This window comes from Drosophila miranda, chromosome 2 (genome assembly GCF_003369915.1).
Source record: "Drosophila miranda strain MSH22 chromosome 2, D.miranda_PacBio2.1, whole genome shotgun sequence".
In the NCBI taxonomy this organism is placed as follows: Eukaryota; Metazoa; Arthropoda; class Insecta; order Diptera; family Drosophilidae; genus Drosophila; species Drosophila miranda.
This window is the reverse complement of record NC_046675.1, coordinates 20,124,177-20,144,310: the sequence shown is the minus strand read 5'-3', so window position 1 is coordinate 20,144,310 and position 20,134 is coordinate 20,124,177. Positions and strand designations below refer to the sequence as shown.

The following is a 20,134-nucleotide window of genomic DNA, read 5'->3' as shown; positions in this document are numbered from 1 at the left end:
CAGTTCTGCTAGGTATATAGACGCACGCTCCATAAGCTCTCATGGAGGCGTCAGCAAAGGCATGTATTTGAACCGGTGACATCGGATCGGGATACACAAACCGAGATATGGATATGTCTTCCAATTGAGATAGTGTATTTTTCAACTTATTCCACGCTGTTTCCAAATGCAGCGGGAGCGACTCATTCCAATCTAGTTTGTTAAGCCAAAGCTCCTGCAATAGGATCTTGCCTTTTATAACGATAGGACTTAATAAACCAAGGGGGTCAAACAACTTTGATGTCACCGATAGTATGTTCCGTTTTGTCGCTCGGAGACCCATAACTGAATTGTCAATTTTTAACTTAAAGGCATCGTCAGTAGGTAACCATGAGATTCCTAACGCCTTTGTCGACTCTGAATCCGAGATTGTTATGGGTTTGGCTGTGCTCTCAGATGCGGTGATCTCGGGTGAGTTTGAAAACCACTTAGTCAACTCAAACCCTGCGGTCTGAAGAACCTGAGACACTTCGGACTTAATTGCCCTTAGCTCCTCTACGCATGCAGCACCAGTCAACAAGTCATCGACGTAAAAGTCGGACCCAATAACGTTAGCAGCTCTAGGGAATGAGAGCTTCGCAGACTCACTCAACCTTTTCAAACACCGGATAGCTAAGAATGGGGCTGGTCCAGTCCCATAGGTTACAGTGTTGAGCTTGTATAATCTCAAGGATTCAGAAGGGTCTCTTCTCCACACTATGAGCTGAAACTGCCGATCCGTTTCGTTCACCATCACTTGGCGATACATCTTTTTAACATCAGCAGTCAGGGAAAACCTGTGCAGACGGAAACGGAGCAGTGTCGAGTATAATTCCTCCAGAATATCATTTAAGGCCACCTGTGAGGACGTCTTGGACGAAGCATCGAACACGACTCGGAGCTTGGTAGACGTACTTTGGGGCCTCAGAACACACTGATGAGGGATTACGTAGTGTGGAGTAGAAGGAATCGTATTGTCAGTAGGAGACATATGACCTAAGGAGAGGTACTCTGCCATGAATTCCAAGTACATTTTCTTCAACTCAGAGTCACGATGCAATCGTCTTTCAAGCGACAAAAAACGCCGTTTCGCAACCTCAAAGGAGTTGCCTAAACAATTTGGATCTGATTTAAACGGGAGCCTTACTTCGAACCGACCTGATGATAGTACCTAAGTCGTCTTAAGCATATTGGAAACATATTTTCCCGACACAACCCAACCAAGAAGGGTTTTCTGAAGAGTTGGAAAGTCAGGACCTTGTTTAATTTGACCAACAGGTAATAATTCAAAGAAGGATTCTGCTCCAATTAGCATATCTATTCTTTGTGGCTTGTAGAAATAAGGGTCTGCCAGTGGTAGGTTCTCTGTGAAGCGCCAGTCAGTCACATTCACTGACTGGTCAGGGTGATAACCTGAAATTGATGTCAGGATCCAAAAATCAAAGGAGAACTCACTACCATTTATTCGCGACTTCACCATTGTGTGTATTTTATCCTTTACTTGAGAATTAGATTCACCAATTCCAAGCAAGTTAATACAGGACTCCTCTCTACGGATCTGTAAGCGATTAGCGAGGTCCTCGGTAATGAAATTTGTTTGTGATCCAGAGTCGAGCAGAGCTCTGGCCAGAATGTGTTCACCGCTCTTAGTTCGGACGCTTACGATCGACGTAGCGAGAATTACCCAGTCCAACGCTGTCGCATGAAAAACATGTGACGTGGAAGGTTGATTCTGATTTGATGGAGGAGAAAGACTCTCTTGGGGTGGTGGCAACGCGAGACTATTAACCGACACTGTGTATCGATGCAATAATGTATGATGTGAGCGGCTGCACACTCGACATTTATTGGCTTTGCATTTTACAACAGCGTGGCCTTTTCGCAGACAATTAATGCATAGGGATGCCGACTTAGCAAACTCAAACCTTTGCATCACCGAGAGACGCGAAAATGGAGGGCAATTTGACACTACATGGTCTCCTGAATTGCAGTAGCTACAAGTTTGCTGAGTTCTACTGTTGGTGGAAGTGGAAGAACAAGCAAATGAACTGCGATTATGTTGCTTGCTTGGCATGACTTTGTCTTGCCTTGGCTTGGTCGATTCTTCCTCAGACAGATGCTGGTATCGACGATTCAAGACTTTCTCAAAGTCGGACCAAAGCGGCAACTTCTCATAAGTTAGCTGTTCATCCCACTTTTTTTCGTCACTGGATCGACTCTATTCAAAACGAGATGAATGAGCATTGCATTCGAAATTTTTATACCGTCTCCGATCGACAGTAACGATCCGTAAATCGACGAAACAGTGACGATTAGATTTCTTAGAGATGATGCAGATTGATGCGATATTCTCGGCAATGTGGAAATATTATTCGTGAAAATCAAATAATCGTCGACAGTGATTGCAGTAAACGATAGATGTATGTACATATAACTGTTGCGTCCAAATAGCGGTTCACATATGTCTGTATGTGTCGATATGTATGTATTTATGTGTGTTTAGTTATATTTATGCAATTACTAATAAAATGCATGCAATCAAGCTTTACTATATGTATATCATACGTCTGTGCCTAGAATTGAAGGCGATGTGCAATGTTTTCAGCACAAGACACCTCAAAGAGAGATCTGAATGTCTTTTGCTCAGCCTTCAATTTTCTGCACAAATACCTTTGATTCCTCTTTTGGATCTTTGAATCCAACTGCTACTTTCCTCGCTTTATCGCAGGGCATCCCTCGGCGGTAGCAGAAATTTGCACAAAAATTATTCTTGGCGCGACCGACGCGATGATATTATGCAAATTGATTGCTGATTGACACACACACCACGACGCGAATATGTTTGCATATACTGCAATTTCTTGTGTCACTGTCACTTATTGTTGTTGCCTTTAATTAACTTTACAGTCCACCCGGGGGCGCCATGAAAAATTAGAAGAGTTTTTCTAATGAATTAACCGAAAACTTTGGGTGGCTGTAATTTAATTATTTATTCGGCGGGGCGAAAATGGATACGCTCGATCTATTTCAATGTTAGCGAACAACTATATTTCCTTCACAATTCAAAATCTCTTACTCTAGCTAACCTACGGTGGCAAAGCGGGGCGAATTCGCCAAGAGCGAGAGAGCGAGCTTTTATTGCGCTCCCGCTTTGCCCTAGCCTAACTTACACTAGACTTCATAATTAAGATCAATAACTAATAATCGCCGCCATGGATGGAAGGTCACGCAACACCTAGTCTAACATCTATATTTCCAGCATGCTCGCGTAGCCTTCTGCTGGTTTCAGACGGGTTACTTGACGGTGCAGTAATTGCATCGCCTCTTGCAAGATGCAGTTATTGCATGTCAACGTCCAAGAAAAATGGATGTATGTAAGGTCCAGAACGAATCGTTTCCGACCCTACAAAGTATATATATTTTTGATCAGCATCAATAGACGAGTCGATTGAGCCCTGTCTGTCTGTCCATCTATATGAGCGCATAGTGCTCAGAGACTATAAGAGCTAGAGCAAAGACATTTTATATCCGGAGTTCTGTGATATGTCACTGTTACAAAGGACGAAAATCTGTGGCGTCCACAATTTTAAAGATACGAGAGAACCAAAAACACACAATCATAGAGAAGGACTTTATCTATCGGATAATTTTTACAGCCAAAAGGAACAAATCAATTTTCAGTGGCTACGCAGCGCCCGACGACACGCTCAGACTGATTTTCTGTCTCTCTCCCATGCACTCTTTGTCGTGCCGGCTGATATTAGCGGCGTCTGCCGGAGGAAAGCCATACTGACTATGTATCGGGTATAAATGTAGAGTTGCGGTGTCCGCAGCAACTCACAACGTTTTCCATTGTTTTAGAATACATTTGTAAAACAACTTGGATGTAAGATTATCAAGGGCGTACGCAGTATTTCGCGAAGAGCGAGGACGGATTTTTTTTTCGGCTTGATTGATTCGGAAAATTATATAAAATCAATTAGGCAAAAATTATTTCTTTAAATATGTGAAAATTAAATGAAAATTTGATTTTTACTAATAAGAATGGGACAGCTTCCTTCCCCTGGTTACACCTTTGAAGATAACTTTACTATGGCGTTCCAGCATGTTTTAATTTAAATTACTTTCTCGCCTCTTTACAGGTATGTTCGTTGCATAAAACCCAATTCACTGAAGCTGGAAAATAACTACAATCACGCTTTAGTTCTTGATCAACTAAAATATCTTGGAATTTTGGATATTATTCGTATAAGAAGAGAAGGATTTCCGGTACATTTAAGCATTACAGACTTTATTTTGAAGTATAAATGCCTAATGCAAAATAAGTCCTATTCCTGCACCCGTAATTATGTTGCTCATATATTAGAAAATCTTAATGTTCCCAGCTCGGAATGGCAAATCGGAAAATCAAAGGTTTTTCTTCGGTCTATTGCATATGAGCCTTTGGAAGAAAAACGAAAAAACTTAATTTTCAATAATGCAATCATAATACAAAAACACTGGAAACGGTTTTACTGTTTTAAATCATTTTTACTTATTAAAATGGCTGCTCTGAAAATACAACACGCGTATAGAGGATGGAAATTAAGAATTCGTTTTATAAGAATGCGACGAAGTGCAATTGTAATACAAAGTCGATTACGAGGAGTTTTTGCCAGAGAGGTAAGAGAGAGGTGGCCTAAACCATTTTAAACGAAGTATTCTATTTTATTCAAATTGTACTGCTCACAGAAGAAATATGTTCCGGCTCTAGAACATGTTTGTTATTCTGCGAATATCACAGTCAAATCATAACTATAAAAAAGAAATGAAATTACGTCTTACATTGTGCTACGGCACTCATTAATTCTCTTTTTATTCCCGATACTCAAAATGAGTATAGGGGTATATTAGATTTGTGGTAAAAGTGGATGTGTGTAACGTCCAGAAGGAATCGTTTCCGACCCCATAAAGTATATATATTCTTGATCAGCATCAATAGCCGAGTCGATTGAGCCCTGTCTGTCCGTCCGTCTGTCCGTCCGTCCGTCTGTCCGTCTGTCTGTCCGTCCCTATTAGCGCCTAGTGCTCAAAGACTGTTAGAGCTAGAGCAACGTGTTTTGGATCCAGACTTCTGTGATATGTCACTGCTACAAGAATATTTCAAAACTTCGTCCCGCCCACTTCCACCCGTACAAAGGACGAAAATCTGTGGCATCCACAATTTTACAGATACGAGAAAACAAAAAACGCAGAATCGTGGAGAATGCCCATATCTTCTAGACTGCAGAATATGAATTGGATCGTATCATTATTATAGCCAGAATCAGAAAACAATTTCATTTTTTCTCTTTCTAACACACACGTAGCATAGCCGGCTTTGCTTAGCGCAAAACATTAGCGCCTAGATCTCACAGACTATAGAAGCTAGAGCCACCAAATTTGTGATCCACACTCCTGAGATATCGGACCTTGACGAGTTTGTTTCAAAATTTCGCCACACGCCCTTCCGCCCAGGACGAAAATCTGGGGGTATCCACAAATCTCAGAGACTATTAACGCACTCCTGTTAGATCTCACTATAAAACGTATATCTCAGAACTTCGCCAAAAAGGAACAAATCAATTTGCAGTGCCTACGCAGCGCACGACGTCACGATCAGACTGACTTTCTGTCTCTCTTTGTCGTGTTGTTTAATATTAGCGGCGTCTGCGGAGGAGAGCCATACTGACTAAATGTAGTACCATATAAATGTAGAGTTGCGGTATCCGCAGCAACTCACAACGTTCCCCCTCATTCTATCTTATGTTATCTATTTTAATGCACTTATTGAGAAATCTTTAAATATTTAAAAAAACGGCTAGACATATCCAAGGGCTGCACCATCATAATTCATAAGAAAAGCACTAAACGCTTCAGTCTGTAACTTGCAGTTGGTAGCTTGTGCACAAAAAAAGGGAGATAACGCATATCTGCGGAAAATTTAAAAATGATGAAGCATTGAAGCAGTTTAGTTAACATGCCCAACCCTAGAATAAAATAGTTTCGAGAATTGTTGTCGAAATCACAAGTTTGACTGTAAAGATAAGAGTGCAACTTATCATTGTTTTGGTCTTTTGGTTCAGTAAATTTCCATATGCATTCCATAGAGAATGTTTTGTTATAGGGCGCATACCATAGCCTATATCCCAGTGTGCTTTGATTAAGGGGCAATACATTTAAATGCAAACGATCCTCCTTGATTAATACTATGTCTTGTACACAGAGATTGTCCTTCCGTTTGAACAACATCGATCTTCGTTGCAAACTCGATGGGCTCGATCCGCTGTCCAGATTGACCAGGTGTTTATACTAGAGCCCTGCAGAATTACACAGCCAAAATATTCTCTGGTGCCGTTTTTTCAAAACTAAATTATAAAGCATCATTCTCTATAAGAGTTTAACTCACTGTTTGATAAATGTTTAATTCACAGGTAGCAGCTGCGTTAAGGGAATTGCGACGAGTAGATGAGGAAATGAAAAGGCGTGATCAAATATTTGACAAAGTTTCTGAAGTTCACTCAGATGCTATTGAAGACTGTGAGAGGTATTTAAAAATTCTTGCATTTTATAACACAACTTATATCTCTCTATTAAATAACAAAGTTTTGGGTAGTCGTCGTCCGAAATTTTACTTATATCGGCTCGAGGAGAGTGTGGCGGGGGCGCCACACGAGCAATATTTGGCAATATTAGTATGCATTCAAAACACATGTGTTCAGAAAACTTTAGCTTGGCGTCTAATATTCCACCAAGATTATCTATCAGGGTAATTCTCGCGAGAGAACCACCGCATAGGGTATAAGGAACCGACAAGGGGATAGAACGATGAACTTTCATTACTTTGCATTTCGAGTCATTAAGGTGTAACAAATTTACACAACACCATGACTGAAAATTATTAAGATCGGGTTGCAAGCGAGAATTAAATGAAATGTCCTTATACTAGAAGCAGAGTTTAACATCATCCGCATACATACATGTAAGTACTCGAGAGTATGTTAATACCGAAGGCAAGTCATTTATAAAGAGGGTGAAAAGTAACGGGGCTAAATGGCTGAGGTATTCCCTTGACTGGTTAAGAGAGGGAGTTTTTGAAGAGGACACTTTACGAACTTGGAACAAAGGTAGCTAGAAATCCATCTCAGGATGAAATGGTTTAAAGAGTCGAATGCTTTATTAAAATCGGTGTAAATAACATCCGTCTGTAAGTTACCTTGAAAGCCTTTAATGATGAAAGAGGTTAGAGATTACCAATTTGTGGTGGTTGTTCGCCGCCTAAAAAATTACGTTGGAGATATAAGTGACTCATCTCAAACATTTTGGGAATAGCGGATATCTCCGCAATATTTTGGCTTTTTTTGTTTTTTTTTTTTTGCGTCAGACTTGCTACATTTCGTATGGAGATGTATTATAAAGGATTCCAGATCGGGGGGAAACATAAAGAATCAATGGTCAGGGTGAATAGTTTAAGCAACGGCCCACACGGAACCTCGGCGTAGTACTTAAAACCGGACCCGGTGAAAAAACTGGCTTAACTAGCCGAAGATTATGAAGCAGTTCGCTTTCATTTAGCAAGGGACTGAAAATGCCGGTCGACCTCGGTAAACCATATGGCTGAACGGAGTAGCTTTCCTCAGAAAAGGCGGTTTGGAAAAATTGGGCAAAAAGATCGGCTATCAGTCATCAGGCTATCACTTATCAGTCACACCAAACTTAAACTTGATTTGTTTAATAGTTTTCCAGGAATCTTTAAATCTGACAAAGAGTGCACATGACTCAAATGCTGCCCGCAAATATATTTCACTGGTGTGATGTCTGCATGCGAGGCATAAGAGTTTTTGTCTAATAGTTTCTCTAGGCGGAATGTAGGGCCGTTAAATTTTCCAGAATTGGACACAGCTGTTTCAAAACAGGCTTTTTCAATTTGATCAACTACTCCCAATTTCTTTCCCATTCCGAATGCATTTTGGGTAGACGAGGGTGGCTATTCGATATTTTAATACTCTGAACGTGTAATTGTAATATGACGTGTAATAACACATTAATCTGAAAAGTTGAATGTTAACTATATATTGTTGGCTTCAGATCGAGCGATACATAGTATAGCTGCCATAGAAACCATTGGCCAAATATCGTATATTTGAACTTTGATCTCAAGTCGTCACCACTAAACGTTGTCGAATCGGGCTGAAACTTAATATTTTATTGTTTTATAACATGGAACATTTTTCGACCCTGAGACTTTTGATTCCGACACATTTTTTTTCGCCCATACAAATAGGCGCAAGCCTAATATATATATAAACTGAGAGCTTTGTCATACATATACGCAAAAATATACAATCTTTCAAATTCTTTTCATATTTTTCAGGATGGTACAAAACGAAATAAATAAATTGGCCAATATGTCTGAAAATGCGCATTTATCCGTGACTAAGATATTGGTCGACAATAATGCCTCCGAAAAGCTTTCAACAGAACTTTCAAACTTGCAAGACACCGTTGACTTAGACAATATATTTGCCTTTTTAAGTGAAGTTACAGAGAATACGCCCCCTAACCCACTTATCGAGGAAATAAATAACAAAATGAATCACTTAGTTCAAGATCTTGACGACGAAGTAAGTAAACATATTTATTCCTCTTTGTATGTTACTGTCAATATTAATATTAATATATTAAAAATATTTCGTTATTGTTTTCGTTTTGAAACGTAATTTTTCTTCTAGAATAAAAGTAAATAGAATTTCGTTCAAGAAAAAAAATCTCACTTGCGAAATAAAAAAAATTAATTGATGAATTAACATTTATTTGACACCGTTACAGGAGCCTGTGCTTATGACTTTTTTATAAATAATTTTTTGGTCACAACCTCAAACTTTGATCAAAAATAATTGGGCAACACTAATTTACGTTTTGGTCACAGCTGTCACAGCTCCATTTGTTTATCAGACCATCGGTATTCATATACATCGGTTACATATAAAGCAGTGGTTGAGCTACTGAGTTTTTTCAGCACCGTAGTTTGCGATATACTTAATAATATGTCGATGGTTGTTTAGTTTAACATGGTTTATTGTGGCGGATAGTATATAAAAAATATAGCGGCAAAACAATCACGAAAAGTATGCTGATGCGATACCGATAGTGAGATTTAGCGACGAGTAAGTTGAAGAGTCAGTTCAAGACTGTGTTTGATTGAAAATCAATAAAGCGAAGTGCGAGAAGTGAGTGCTACATCAAGATTAAATTCAAATTGTCTGTGCAAATGGCAAACGAGGTTTTGACTAGAACGCGACAGATCGAGAGAGCGAGTGCCAAAGCGAAGGAAAGAAAGAAAGGCGGGAGTTGCCGTTTGCGAGAATATATATATAACTACATATGCAGATGACAATGTGGTACAGTGTGGATAGTGCTAATGGCGACCACTAGCTATAATGGATTATTAGCTAATATTGGGATGCGTAACCCAAAACTGGCTGTTGTGCGTGTAAAAGACTATATTTTGCAGCTAAAAGCCGAAATGACTAAAATGACCATTTTATGGTGCTGTTTATCTATGAACAACCAAATTATTTGTGAATAAATAGAGTGTTCGTTATGGTAAATGTATGATCGAAACAACAACGCTAACAACGGTGGTAGGTTTATTCTGAGGACTGTGGCAACGGTAGTTGCGACATAGTTGAGAGACAGATCGTTTATCAGATCGTTTAACGGTGGCGACTCTGACTCTGACTAAACTTTCAGCTCCAGGGTGAACTTCTATTATCCTTTCCAGCTTTCACTCGTTGGATGACGGTCTAGATCGCTGACTGATTGATGTCGCTACTTTGGAAGCGCTTGAAGATGTGATCCGAACTGCAACGATTCAAAAATTGCCGTATCAGTTTCTTTCCTTACACAAATTGGACTGTGAGTAGAACATCTCTTGTCGGTACATCCGGCGGAGCTAATAATAAAGCTAGGTCCTCCGGCTTAGCGCTAGTAGACATAATGGCCTGGAATTTAAACAGGCTTCAATATGTGTTAGCACACTAGAAAGTTGTTCGTAGGTCATTTTATATCCTGAAAAGGGTCGATAGAGACAGACTTTACATTTGCCTCCCAAAAGCCTCCGAAATTAGGACTATGAGGTGGATTAAAATGCCATTCGACGTGTGGGGCCGCTAAAGCAGATATTGCAGTTGTGGGTAGCTCTCGTTTCTCTTATTTGCCAGGTTTGAAGAGCCTAGTCGGCACCAATGAAGTTTGTGTCGCAGTCGCTATACATGTGTTAATAGTAGCCCCGACGCGCGATGAAACGATGTAGAGCCAAGGGAAAGTGTTCGGTGGTTAAGCCCGTGACCGCGTCAAGATGAATTGCCTTTGCAGCCAAACAGGTAAAAAACTGCGATATACGCCTTGTAGCTTGTTTGCCCACGAAATCTGAATGCTTGAATTTCGAACGACCAGTATAGTCCACTCCGGTGGCGATGAATGCACGAGTTGGAGGATTGACTCTAGGTAGGGCAAGATCAGCTATCAATTGTGCTGCTGGTTTCGGCCGGTGACGAAAACATCGGACGCATTGTTGAAAAATGCGTTGGACAGTTTTTTTTCCGTTGACTATCCAGAATTTGTGTCGAATTGTGGCCAGCGTTAATTCAGGGACGCCGTGGAGTGCTGGGCGTTGTGTATTATGCACGACGAGATCGGTAAAGGGATTATGATTGGGAATAATAATTATTCGCTCGCTCATTGGAAGGTGCCTTGCATTTCTGAGTGGTCCTCTGACTCGTAAGATTTGTTGGTCATCTAGAAATGGGGACAATTAACACAGCTTGTGTGTGCCTTGTTTGCCTTCAACCTCGATATTTCTATCGCGTAGACTTTAAAGCTTTGTCCAGAAAGTTTGTCCAATTTGTTGCCAGATAGCCTGTTCAGTCTTGGTTCAAGTGTTGTAAACCACCAATAAATACGCACACACTTTACAAAAACCAGAAACACACTATTAGACTTATTTTTTGTTGACAGCACCGAAAAATTGTTACTCTATGATCAACTTACAGTGCCAGGGTATTCAAAACATGTCCTTATTTTCATGACCTACGACATCAATCCTGACTACCATGACTATGTTACCTTCTATAGAGACTTTAGGAACATTGACCTTGGAAAACTAGACACTGACATTAACATGCTCGACTGGACATCAATATATTATATGTCGTCTGTGAATTCTCAGCTTGCCCACCTTCAATCAAACATCGACTATCTTTATAATGAACATGTACCTATCAAGAAAGCGACCGTTAGACCAACAGATAACTCCTGCTTCAACCATGAAATAAAAATGGGTATCATTAAACTAAATGACGCCTTTAAAAAGTTTAAAATATATAAGACTGACAGCCAAATCATTAAGATCAAATGTTACAAAGCTAAAAACTCTGCCAAGACCGCCTTCTACACGTCAAAGTTTAATAACGCGGTATGCGGTAAGAAAAAATGGCAAATTATTAAAAATATTGGAATTGGGAAGAAAACACGAAACACTCAAGTTGACATGGACTTAAATGAAATAAATAACAAATTTGTGCAACTAGTTGTACCTGACTTTCCCCCAACCCTTAACTTGGCATCAGTACCCTATCCTAACACTGTTCCTAGCTTCAGTTTCTGTTGTGTTAGTCCGTGTGATGTTCTAGAATCCCTACTTAAGATTACGTCGAATGCGATCGGCCTAGACAACATGAACCCTAAATTTCTGAGAATAATTCTCCCCCGAATTTTAATGCAAGTTACCCACATTTTTAACACAGCCATTACTACATCAACATTCCCTGAAAAGGGGAAGGAGGCCAAAATAGTCCCTATCCCTAAAGTAAACTCTCTAGATTACAGGCCAATATCCATTTTACCGAGCCCATCAAAAGCATTCGAGGCTTTGGTGGCTGTGCAAATAAATGCATTTCTTTCTGAGCATACATTACTTACAACAACCAATCTGGATTCAGACGAAATAGAAGTTGTTCTACCGCCATAATAAAAACTGTAGAGGATATCCGCGAAAGAATGGATGACGAAATTTGACTCTTCTTGACTATACTAAAGCTTTTGACTCAGTTGACCATGGTATCCTCATTGCAAAGCTTCGTAAATCATCGTAATTTCTCTGCCTCAGCAGTACGGTTGCTATCGTCTTATCTCTTAAATAGGAGTCAGGCTGTTGTCACCGAAACTGAAATGTCGTCTTTTGCATATGTTAAGTGTGGTGTCCCGCAGGGATCAGTACTTGGTCCATAATTGTTCTCCATTTATGTAAATGACCTGCCAATGGTATTGTCCGACTTTGATGTGCACATGTACGCCGATGACGTCCAATTTACGTCGCTTGTTCGTCCGATCTTAGAATACGGCTCCTGGGTATGGTGCCCTCAGTACAAAGTACACCAGGACCGTATAGAATCAGTACAGAAAAACTGGTTACTCTTTGCTCTGCGGGGCCTTAACAGAGATGAAGGTGTGAGACTCCCATCTTACTCTAATAGACTGCTATTAGTAAACCTCCCATCCTTAGTTAACCGTAGAAAAATGCTTGGTGTGATTCTTATGCACAACTTGATCAGGGGTGAAATAGACAGCCCTGATCTGTTGAGCCGCATAAACTTCACGATTCCTATTAGACTTACTAGAAATTGTATACCGTTGTTCCTTCCACTTTGTAGATCGAATTATTCCTTGCATGAACCGTTTAGGGTCTTCACTTTCCAGACCAGGACTGGAATGTTGAAAAAATGAAATCTATTTATATCTCCAGCAAGCAATAAGAACACACTGCCCACTAAAGATGGCTTCAGCTTGATTACCGTAAAGGAATATTTTGTATTCACGAAACGACCACGACAAATCCTTTCTCCAATCTGCTACTGAGAAATCTAGCATCAGAACCTTTAACAATTACTTTCGCCACTTTTGCCTACTTCAAAGGTTCTCTAATTTACTCAGTAAATAAATAAATCATCATAGAAAATTAATATACATTGTTTTTTAATTTTAGATAGAAGTTTGTATGCAGAAGGAGTCAGCTCTTGTTGAACGTGATCAGGGAAAATCTATAACTAGTAAGGGCGTTCCATCACTTCCAGAACCAACAATGCCACCACCGCCACCGCCTGTAACTACAAGTGAAATAAATACTCTTAAAAATGAATTAAAACCTGAGCCAATATATGAAGCAGTAAAACCTGCGGATTTAGGATCTTCGACGAATGTGGCAAAAAGTGACATAAATATACTTGGCGGGCAATCAAATAAAGAAAGAAAGACGGAGATTATTATACCTTCGTCTCCTTTATTGGTAAAATTTCATATTGGTGATGAACGAGAACAAAGAAGAAAACAAAGAGTTGAAAAGAAACTTCAAGAGCTACACTGTAATGGGGAAAATCAAAAAGAGATATTTAGCGATGATTCCCATTACAATATGGCAGAGTTTGCTGAAAATTATTTCAATCAACATGAACTTTTACTTGATGGTACGCTAATGTCTACATTAACTCGAAAAGGGAAAAAAAATTCTGACACAATTTCTAAGAATGAAATGATCGTATTTTCGAAATCTGATAAAATCCCAACATCACATATTCATATGTTTGATCCAGAAAATGTTCTACTGGCCTGTAATATTTTTCGAGTAAGTACATTCTTATTTTCATTTTTTTTTTTTGTAAATTCTTGATGTCTAACAACTATAAGCTGAAATATACAGACATAAAGAAATAGTTGCTTTGCTCTCTCTCGTTATTTAAAGTAGCATAATTGTGATATTTGTTAGTGATAATTAATAAATTAGTGATAATCGATTCAGACTTATTCGACTAGTTGGGGGTGATTGAGATTCCAAGCTTTTTTGACACCTATTAATTTCCAACAATAAAAAGAGAACTGATTGCTTGCTAGGGCCAGATAGGTAAGAGGTATGCAACCGATGCGCAGAGGGGTTAGCATGGAACTAAAAGACGAAGGCGGCAGATCAAAAGTGATTGCCGAAGTGGCGGCGGCAGAGAGCCCCTTTAGCGGGAGAGCGGAGCAGCTCTGCAAATCATCAACGCTTGCAAAACATAGGCGGCTCACTCTGCTCATACAATAACAATTACAATGCTTAAATTTACTTCCTAATTCATTCTTCGGCGGCTGGCCCGAACATTGGTCTAAAGCCAGTCATTTTAATACCCGATACTCAAAATGAGTATTGGGGTATATTTGATTTGTGGTGAAAACGGAAGTGTGTAACGTCCAGAAGGAATCGTTTCCGACCCCATAAAGTATATATATTCTTGATAAGCATCAATAGCCGAGTCGATTGAGCCCTGGCTGTCTGTCCGCCCGTCCGTCTGTCCGTCCCTATTAGTGCCTAGTGCTCAAAGACTATAAGTGCTAGAGCAACGTGTTTTTTATCCAGACTTCTGTGATATGTCACTGATACAAGAATATTTCAAAACTTCGTCCCGCCCACTTCCGCCCCCACAAAGAACGAAAATCTGTGGCATCCACAATTTTAAAGATACGAGAAAAAAAAACGCAGAATCGTGGAGAATGACCATATCTTCTAGACTGCAGAATCTGAATTGGATCGTATCATTATTATAGCCAGAATCAAGAACACAATTTAATTTTTTCTCGCCCTGTCTCTTTCTAACACAGACGTATCATAGCCGGCTTTGCTTAGCGCCTAGATCTCAGAGACTATAAAAGCTAGAGCAACCAAATTTGTTATCCACACTCCTGTGATATCGGACCTTGACCGTTTTGTGTCAAAATTTAGCCACACCAACTAGCCAGAACAACTGCTGTCATTTGCTGTTGACGACAACGAAGTCGAAATTTCTAAAAAACGCTTAATAGAAATAGATTTACCTACGTTTGTTACAAAGCGATTTTCTGAGTTTAATCTTTAATACTGCTAAATTTTTGATCATTTTATTGTAGTCCCGGGCTTTTTACTAATGGCAGACTTCGAAATGATTTAATACATATATTTATTGATACAGATGAGCGAGTTGTCTAAATTATGCAGGATTATGATTATATACTGACTCAAAAAAATATGAATTTCAGAAGTCATTGCACGTCTTAAAGGAATACTCTAGCCATCTACCTCTAACCGAACATCCGAGGACTTACCGTCGTTTATAAATGCTTTCATCAGGTTTTCCTTATTTCTTACTATTCGCTGCAGTGAGCTTCTGCCAGATGTGCTGCCGTCGCGCGTTCCTGCGCGTTATTGCGCGTGGAAGAAGGTTCTTTGACCTTCCTAGCCTAGCGGGCACCCTACTTTCTAAAAGCAAGGGGCTGCTGAAAACCCCGGGCTCGGACGTAGTTTTACTCTGAACCGGAGTGTGGATCTTTTTCTTTGCATTACGTAAATCTTCCTCCCGTACCCATTGTCACCGTGATAACTGGTCATACAATCTACTCTGATTTAGTTGTTGTCAATGATATCAGTGACAGTGAAATCGTTTTCCTTTTCCTAGCTTTTGAGGGTAAAAGGACAACTCCAAGGCCTGGAGGGAATCTCACGGGGTGTACAGACGAATATCGCCTAGAGCAGTTAGGTAATCGCCAGACCTCGTTTTCGGGGTCCTACCACGGATTCGAATTACCACGGAGGTCTTTACCAAGCGAGGATGCTGACAAGTATAATCGAGAGTGCCTAAGCTATCTCCGGATAACACTTACGGGACCCTGTCGGACTAAGAATTACTACAAAGGTCTTTGCAATACGGAGATACCGACAGGCAATCGGCGGACAGCACCTTCGGGACCATGGGGAACTACTGGGATCATGCGGGACACCAACAGACGTCACAGGGAGCGCTTAGGCAATCGCCGGATAGCGGCCTAGGGATCCTGTTGGGCTACGAACTCCTGGAGGGAATCATGCGCGGGCACCGACCGGTGTCACCGAGAGCGCCTAGGCAATCGCCGCACAGCAGCCTCGGGAACCTGCGGGACTACGAACTACTGGAGGGTATCATGCGGGGGCGTCAACAGGCAATCACCGGATAGCGGACTTGGGATCCTGTTGGGTTACAAACTACTGGAGGGAAAAAATTTTTTATTATGATAGATACTTATCATATTTCATTTTATTTTTACTTACTATAAATTAAGTTTAATTTTCATTGTAGTACGTTATGGTACACGATTTTTTTTGTTTGACTACCTGGCGCGTAAATAAACAGAGCAGATAGTTTTCTAACACGAGAACAGGCAACATACAATTGACCATGCGAGAAAGATGGGTTTTCTAGATTAATACCACAAACACTTAATGACTGCCCCTGGAAACTACAGTCGTTTGAACTCGAATGGTACGTCAGTCGGAATCATTGGGATACGGTATCAAAACGTCTTCTCCTTTATATTTTCATTTCAATATGATTGCTTCTATTACTTTTAGTCAATAATTTTTTATCGCTAATCGTGTGCCGATACAAATTTTTGGTTGGTTAATATTTCGCAACATTATATATAGTTATATATTTTACAATAGTATCTTCATTAGTTTCCGTATCAACTGATTTATATGTCCTCAATTCGCTAGGATTGTCATTTTGAATTTTGAAATTTAATTCATTTACATAATTGTTTTTGACAGCCAGGAAAGTTCGTTTGCTCAACCAATCATGGAATAAATAATTTTGAGCAACATTTGGAAACACTTTTTAACTGACCTCATAGGCCCAATATTAACAAAGTTGCGGGCACTGTAATCAAGTGACATATTGTAATAGAAGCAGCTCGATACAAACTTGCTCCATTATTAGTTGAATGTCGCGCTTCACGTTTCTGTCTTAACCGAATTCTTTCACGTTCATTGCGATCTTCCCGTTACTGGGCATTAGATTGATTAATTTAATCAAAATTAATTTCATTCGTTGCATTTCGGGTTCTTCTGCCTAAATTTGTCCGCCGCCTTATAGGATTCATTTTTAGTAACTCACAAACACACAACACAACAGCGCTTATCACACATTCAGAGATTCATTTTTATATTATAGATAAGTATATATTTTACTCTATTGTGCAAAAATACAAAAAATAGGTGGAAATGGGATAGACATATTATTTGTTGTGTTTTTTGTTTAATTTACCCTTATCCTTATCATCCTTATCAAAAATATATATTCTTTATGGGCGTTTCAAATTTCACTCATTAAGATTTTTCTCTTTTTAGGAATTATGGAAATATATGCGTGGTGAGCTGAATGCAGAGCGAGAGCTTCAAATTATTCAATATATTATTGGACTGGGCATTGAAAGAGAAGATATACGTGACGAAATATTTGTACAATGCATTCGACAATCCACAAATAATCCAAATGTAGAATGGACTGATCGAATATGGTTGCTAATGTGTCTTCTAATTGTCGCTTTTCAGCCAAGTAAATTGTTATTCAGGTAATTTATTATTTAGCTGAAGTAAAACGTTTTTATAACAACGTCAAGGGTTGCATTTCGCAGTCAAGAATTAGAAAAAAATACATTTTTTTCATTTTAAACCTGTAGCGCCATTTGGCGTATGATCTATATTATAATGGTTATTAGGATCGAATCTTATGAAGTCTAGTGTAAGTTAGGCTAGGGCAAAGTGGGAGCGCAATAAAAGCTCACTCTCTAGCTCTTGGCGAATTCGCCCCGCTTTGCCACCGTAGGTAATGCGGCAGGTCCCCCCCTCATTGGGGGGGAGCGCAGCAGCTCTGCAGAAAGTCAACGTTTGCACAACATAGGCGGCTCAATATGCTCAAACAATAACAATGCTTAAACTTACGGTTTTTCTTCGGCTGCTGACCCGAACAGTCCAATTTGGCCACATCCGTGTACCAGATCGGAGATCCGGCTGATGTTAATTTGCATAGTGAAGGTTTTGGAAAAGTGTACTCTCTGTTCTTGTTCCCTGGAGACTCGCAATGTTTCTTCAGCAAAATGCAAAAGGATAGTGGAAATTCAAAGTACGAGGATGTAATCTACTCATTTAGGCTTACATATATCCTAATTTTTGTATCGTGCAAAGTACAAAATGACTGTCGCACAGTGTAATTAAGCTCTCTGGGTTTTATGATCAACATGTAACAGATAATTCTGTCTTATTTGCAATAGCCATTAATCAGTATTGATACTATGCCTCATAAATCAGTTGTTTTTTTATAGCGTAAGTTGTTTCAAGCTAAATATAGCATTTCATAGTAAGTCGAAAAAAAAATAATTGGACTGCTAGTTTAAGTCTCTTAGTTCGATATTAAAAGGATTTTTTAAAAGATTCAATAATATTATATTATTTTAACACATTGCAGATATTACGTGTCATTTTTAAAAAATAACTTAAAAATATTAGAAGGAAAACTAAGGCAATATGCCCAGTGGTGCTTCGATAACTGCAAAAGTACAAAGGTGTCTACACGAGTCTATCCACCATCTAGTGTCGAAGTTGCTGTAAGTAAAAGCTATATTAAAAAAAAATTAATTTTTTCCTAAGCGTGTTTCTTTTGTTAACGTGTTTCCAAAGTAACAAAATGTATACATTTTTATTTGTATTGTGTTATAGATATAAATAAAAAAAATGAGGAACAAACATAGCATACGGTCGTATAGCATTAATTTTTACAGTTCCTGTGGGTATACAATAACTTTTTACTTTTCCTACACGGGAGCATGCAATATTGCATTCCCGAAGATTTGGATATCATTACAGATCTACTTCAATGTACTAAAATAAAATAGGTGTTAGCTCAGTTCAAAACAACAACCAAATTAATGTATGGCAGAAAAAACTTTCAAAGGAGACCGGGCGGGATTTAAAAATGTGCCTTAGTATAGATAGTATTTCATCAAGAGAGTGGTTGTTTTTTTTAGGATTTCTAAATTTTGTTTTTATACTTTAAAAGCTAGAGTAAGCAGATGTTGTGTGTAGCTTTATTTGGAATTACCCTCTCAAATCGCGAAAATCTGTGGTATCTGTAATCTACGAAAAACTCAATCTATTAGAGGCTACTCCGAACAAAATTTTCAACGGGTAGGACGCACAGCTGTTGACAGCTTGACTATTGTTTCCATTTCTTGTCCGATTAGATCTAGAAAACCTCTTTGGTTTAGGAGTAATCCAGTCTAAAAAACTTAAAATCAAGTCTTTATATAAAATTGGTTCTCCTTCTTCTCACTCTCGCTATGTAATAGCTCGGTCAAGCTTTTCAGTTCTTAATGCAAAATTCTATAAGCACTACATATCTCGATGCAGGATACGTTTTTCTCAGGACCTTAAACAGTTTTACTGCTTCGTAAACAGTAAGCGCACAACGTCCGCCCTCCTCCTGAACAAGTTCCAAGTCTCTTCGATGGTGGTGCGATCCGCAGGATACTAGTCGAAAAATTTCTCCAGGTGTCCTCTTGCGTCCACCATTTGGGCTGACGAGATGACTTGGAACCTCTTGTTGCTAACTTATCTGTTAGTCTATTCTGTTTCTCTCAGGCCTCAAACTCTCACCGAACACCGATCTTACGTCGGTGATAAATGCTTCCATCAGTTTCTTCTTATTTTTAACTACTCGATGTAGTCGCCATTTGTTGCTTTCACCGTTTGCAGCTAACGGCAAGTGCGCATTCCCATATCTTACAATTCTTTCCCTCAAATCCAGCGTTAAAATCTACTCATATTATGATGTCGTCCATGATTTCAGCTACCATCGTGCTCTATGTTTGTTTTCACAATTTCAAGATTTTTTGTAAATTAGCCCATTACACTATACAACACCACATTGACGATGGGAAATTGTGGGTGATATGTGTAAACTAATTGTGAACCTGAAAACTCGGAAAAGTCAAAATAGATTTATTCATTGGGTTTGACCGTTTTACGGTTAAATTCCGTTACGTTCCATCCCAAATGACATTTAACCGTTAAAAACCGTTACATATAAAAATGTTGGCTATTTTTGTAAAAAAAAAAACGAGTAACGAGATTTAACGGCAAAATGCGGCATTCAGAGGTTTGGTCAAACGGCTGCACCTTAAACGTTTATCCACAGATAAATGAGACCTTAAACGACGCCCA

At 39.3% G+C, this 20,134-nt stretch overlaps 1 protein-coding gene across 9 annotated transcripts in view; it reads left to right on the top strand.

Annotated features, from left to right (window-relative positions):
* LOC108154923 (unconventional myosin-VIIa) overlaps nucleotides 1-20,134 on the top strand; it is a 118,681-nt gene that overhangs the window by 60,644 nt on the left and 37,903 nt on the right. For 5 of the 9 annotated variants that reach the window (XM_033389752.1, XM_033389751.1, XM_033389756.1 and 2 more), the window contains 6 exons: nucleotides 4,161-4,680; nucleotides 6,471-6,583; nucleotides 8,411-8,660; nucleotides 13,082-13,717; nucleotides 17,264-17,487; nucleotides 18,381-18,519. In XM_033389752.1, coding sequence (XP_033245643.1) covers nucleotides 4,161-4,680; nucleotides 6,471-6,583; nucleotides 8,411-8,660; nucleotides 13,082-13,717; nucleotides 17,264-17,487; nucleotides 18,381-18,519 — 1,882 coding nt within the window. Of the gene's footprint in view, nucleotides 1-4,160; nucleotides 4,681-6,470; nucleotides 6,584-8,410; nucleotides 8,661-9,820; nucleotides 9,854-13,081; nucleotides 13,718-17,263; nucleotides 17,488-18,380; nucleotides 18,520-20,134 lie in introns of those variants that run through there. The other 4 variants (XM_033389754.1, XM_033389755.1, XM_033389758.1 and 1 more) reach the window with 4 other exon arrangements.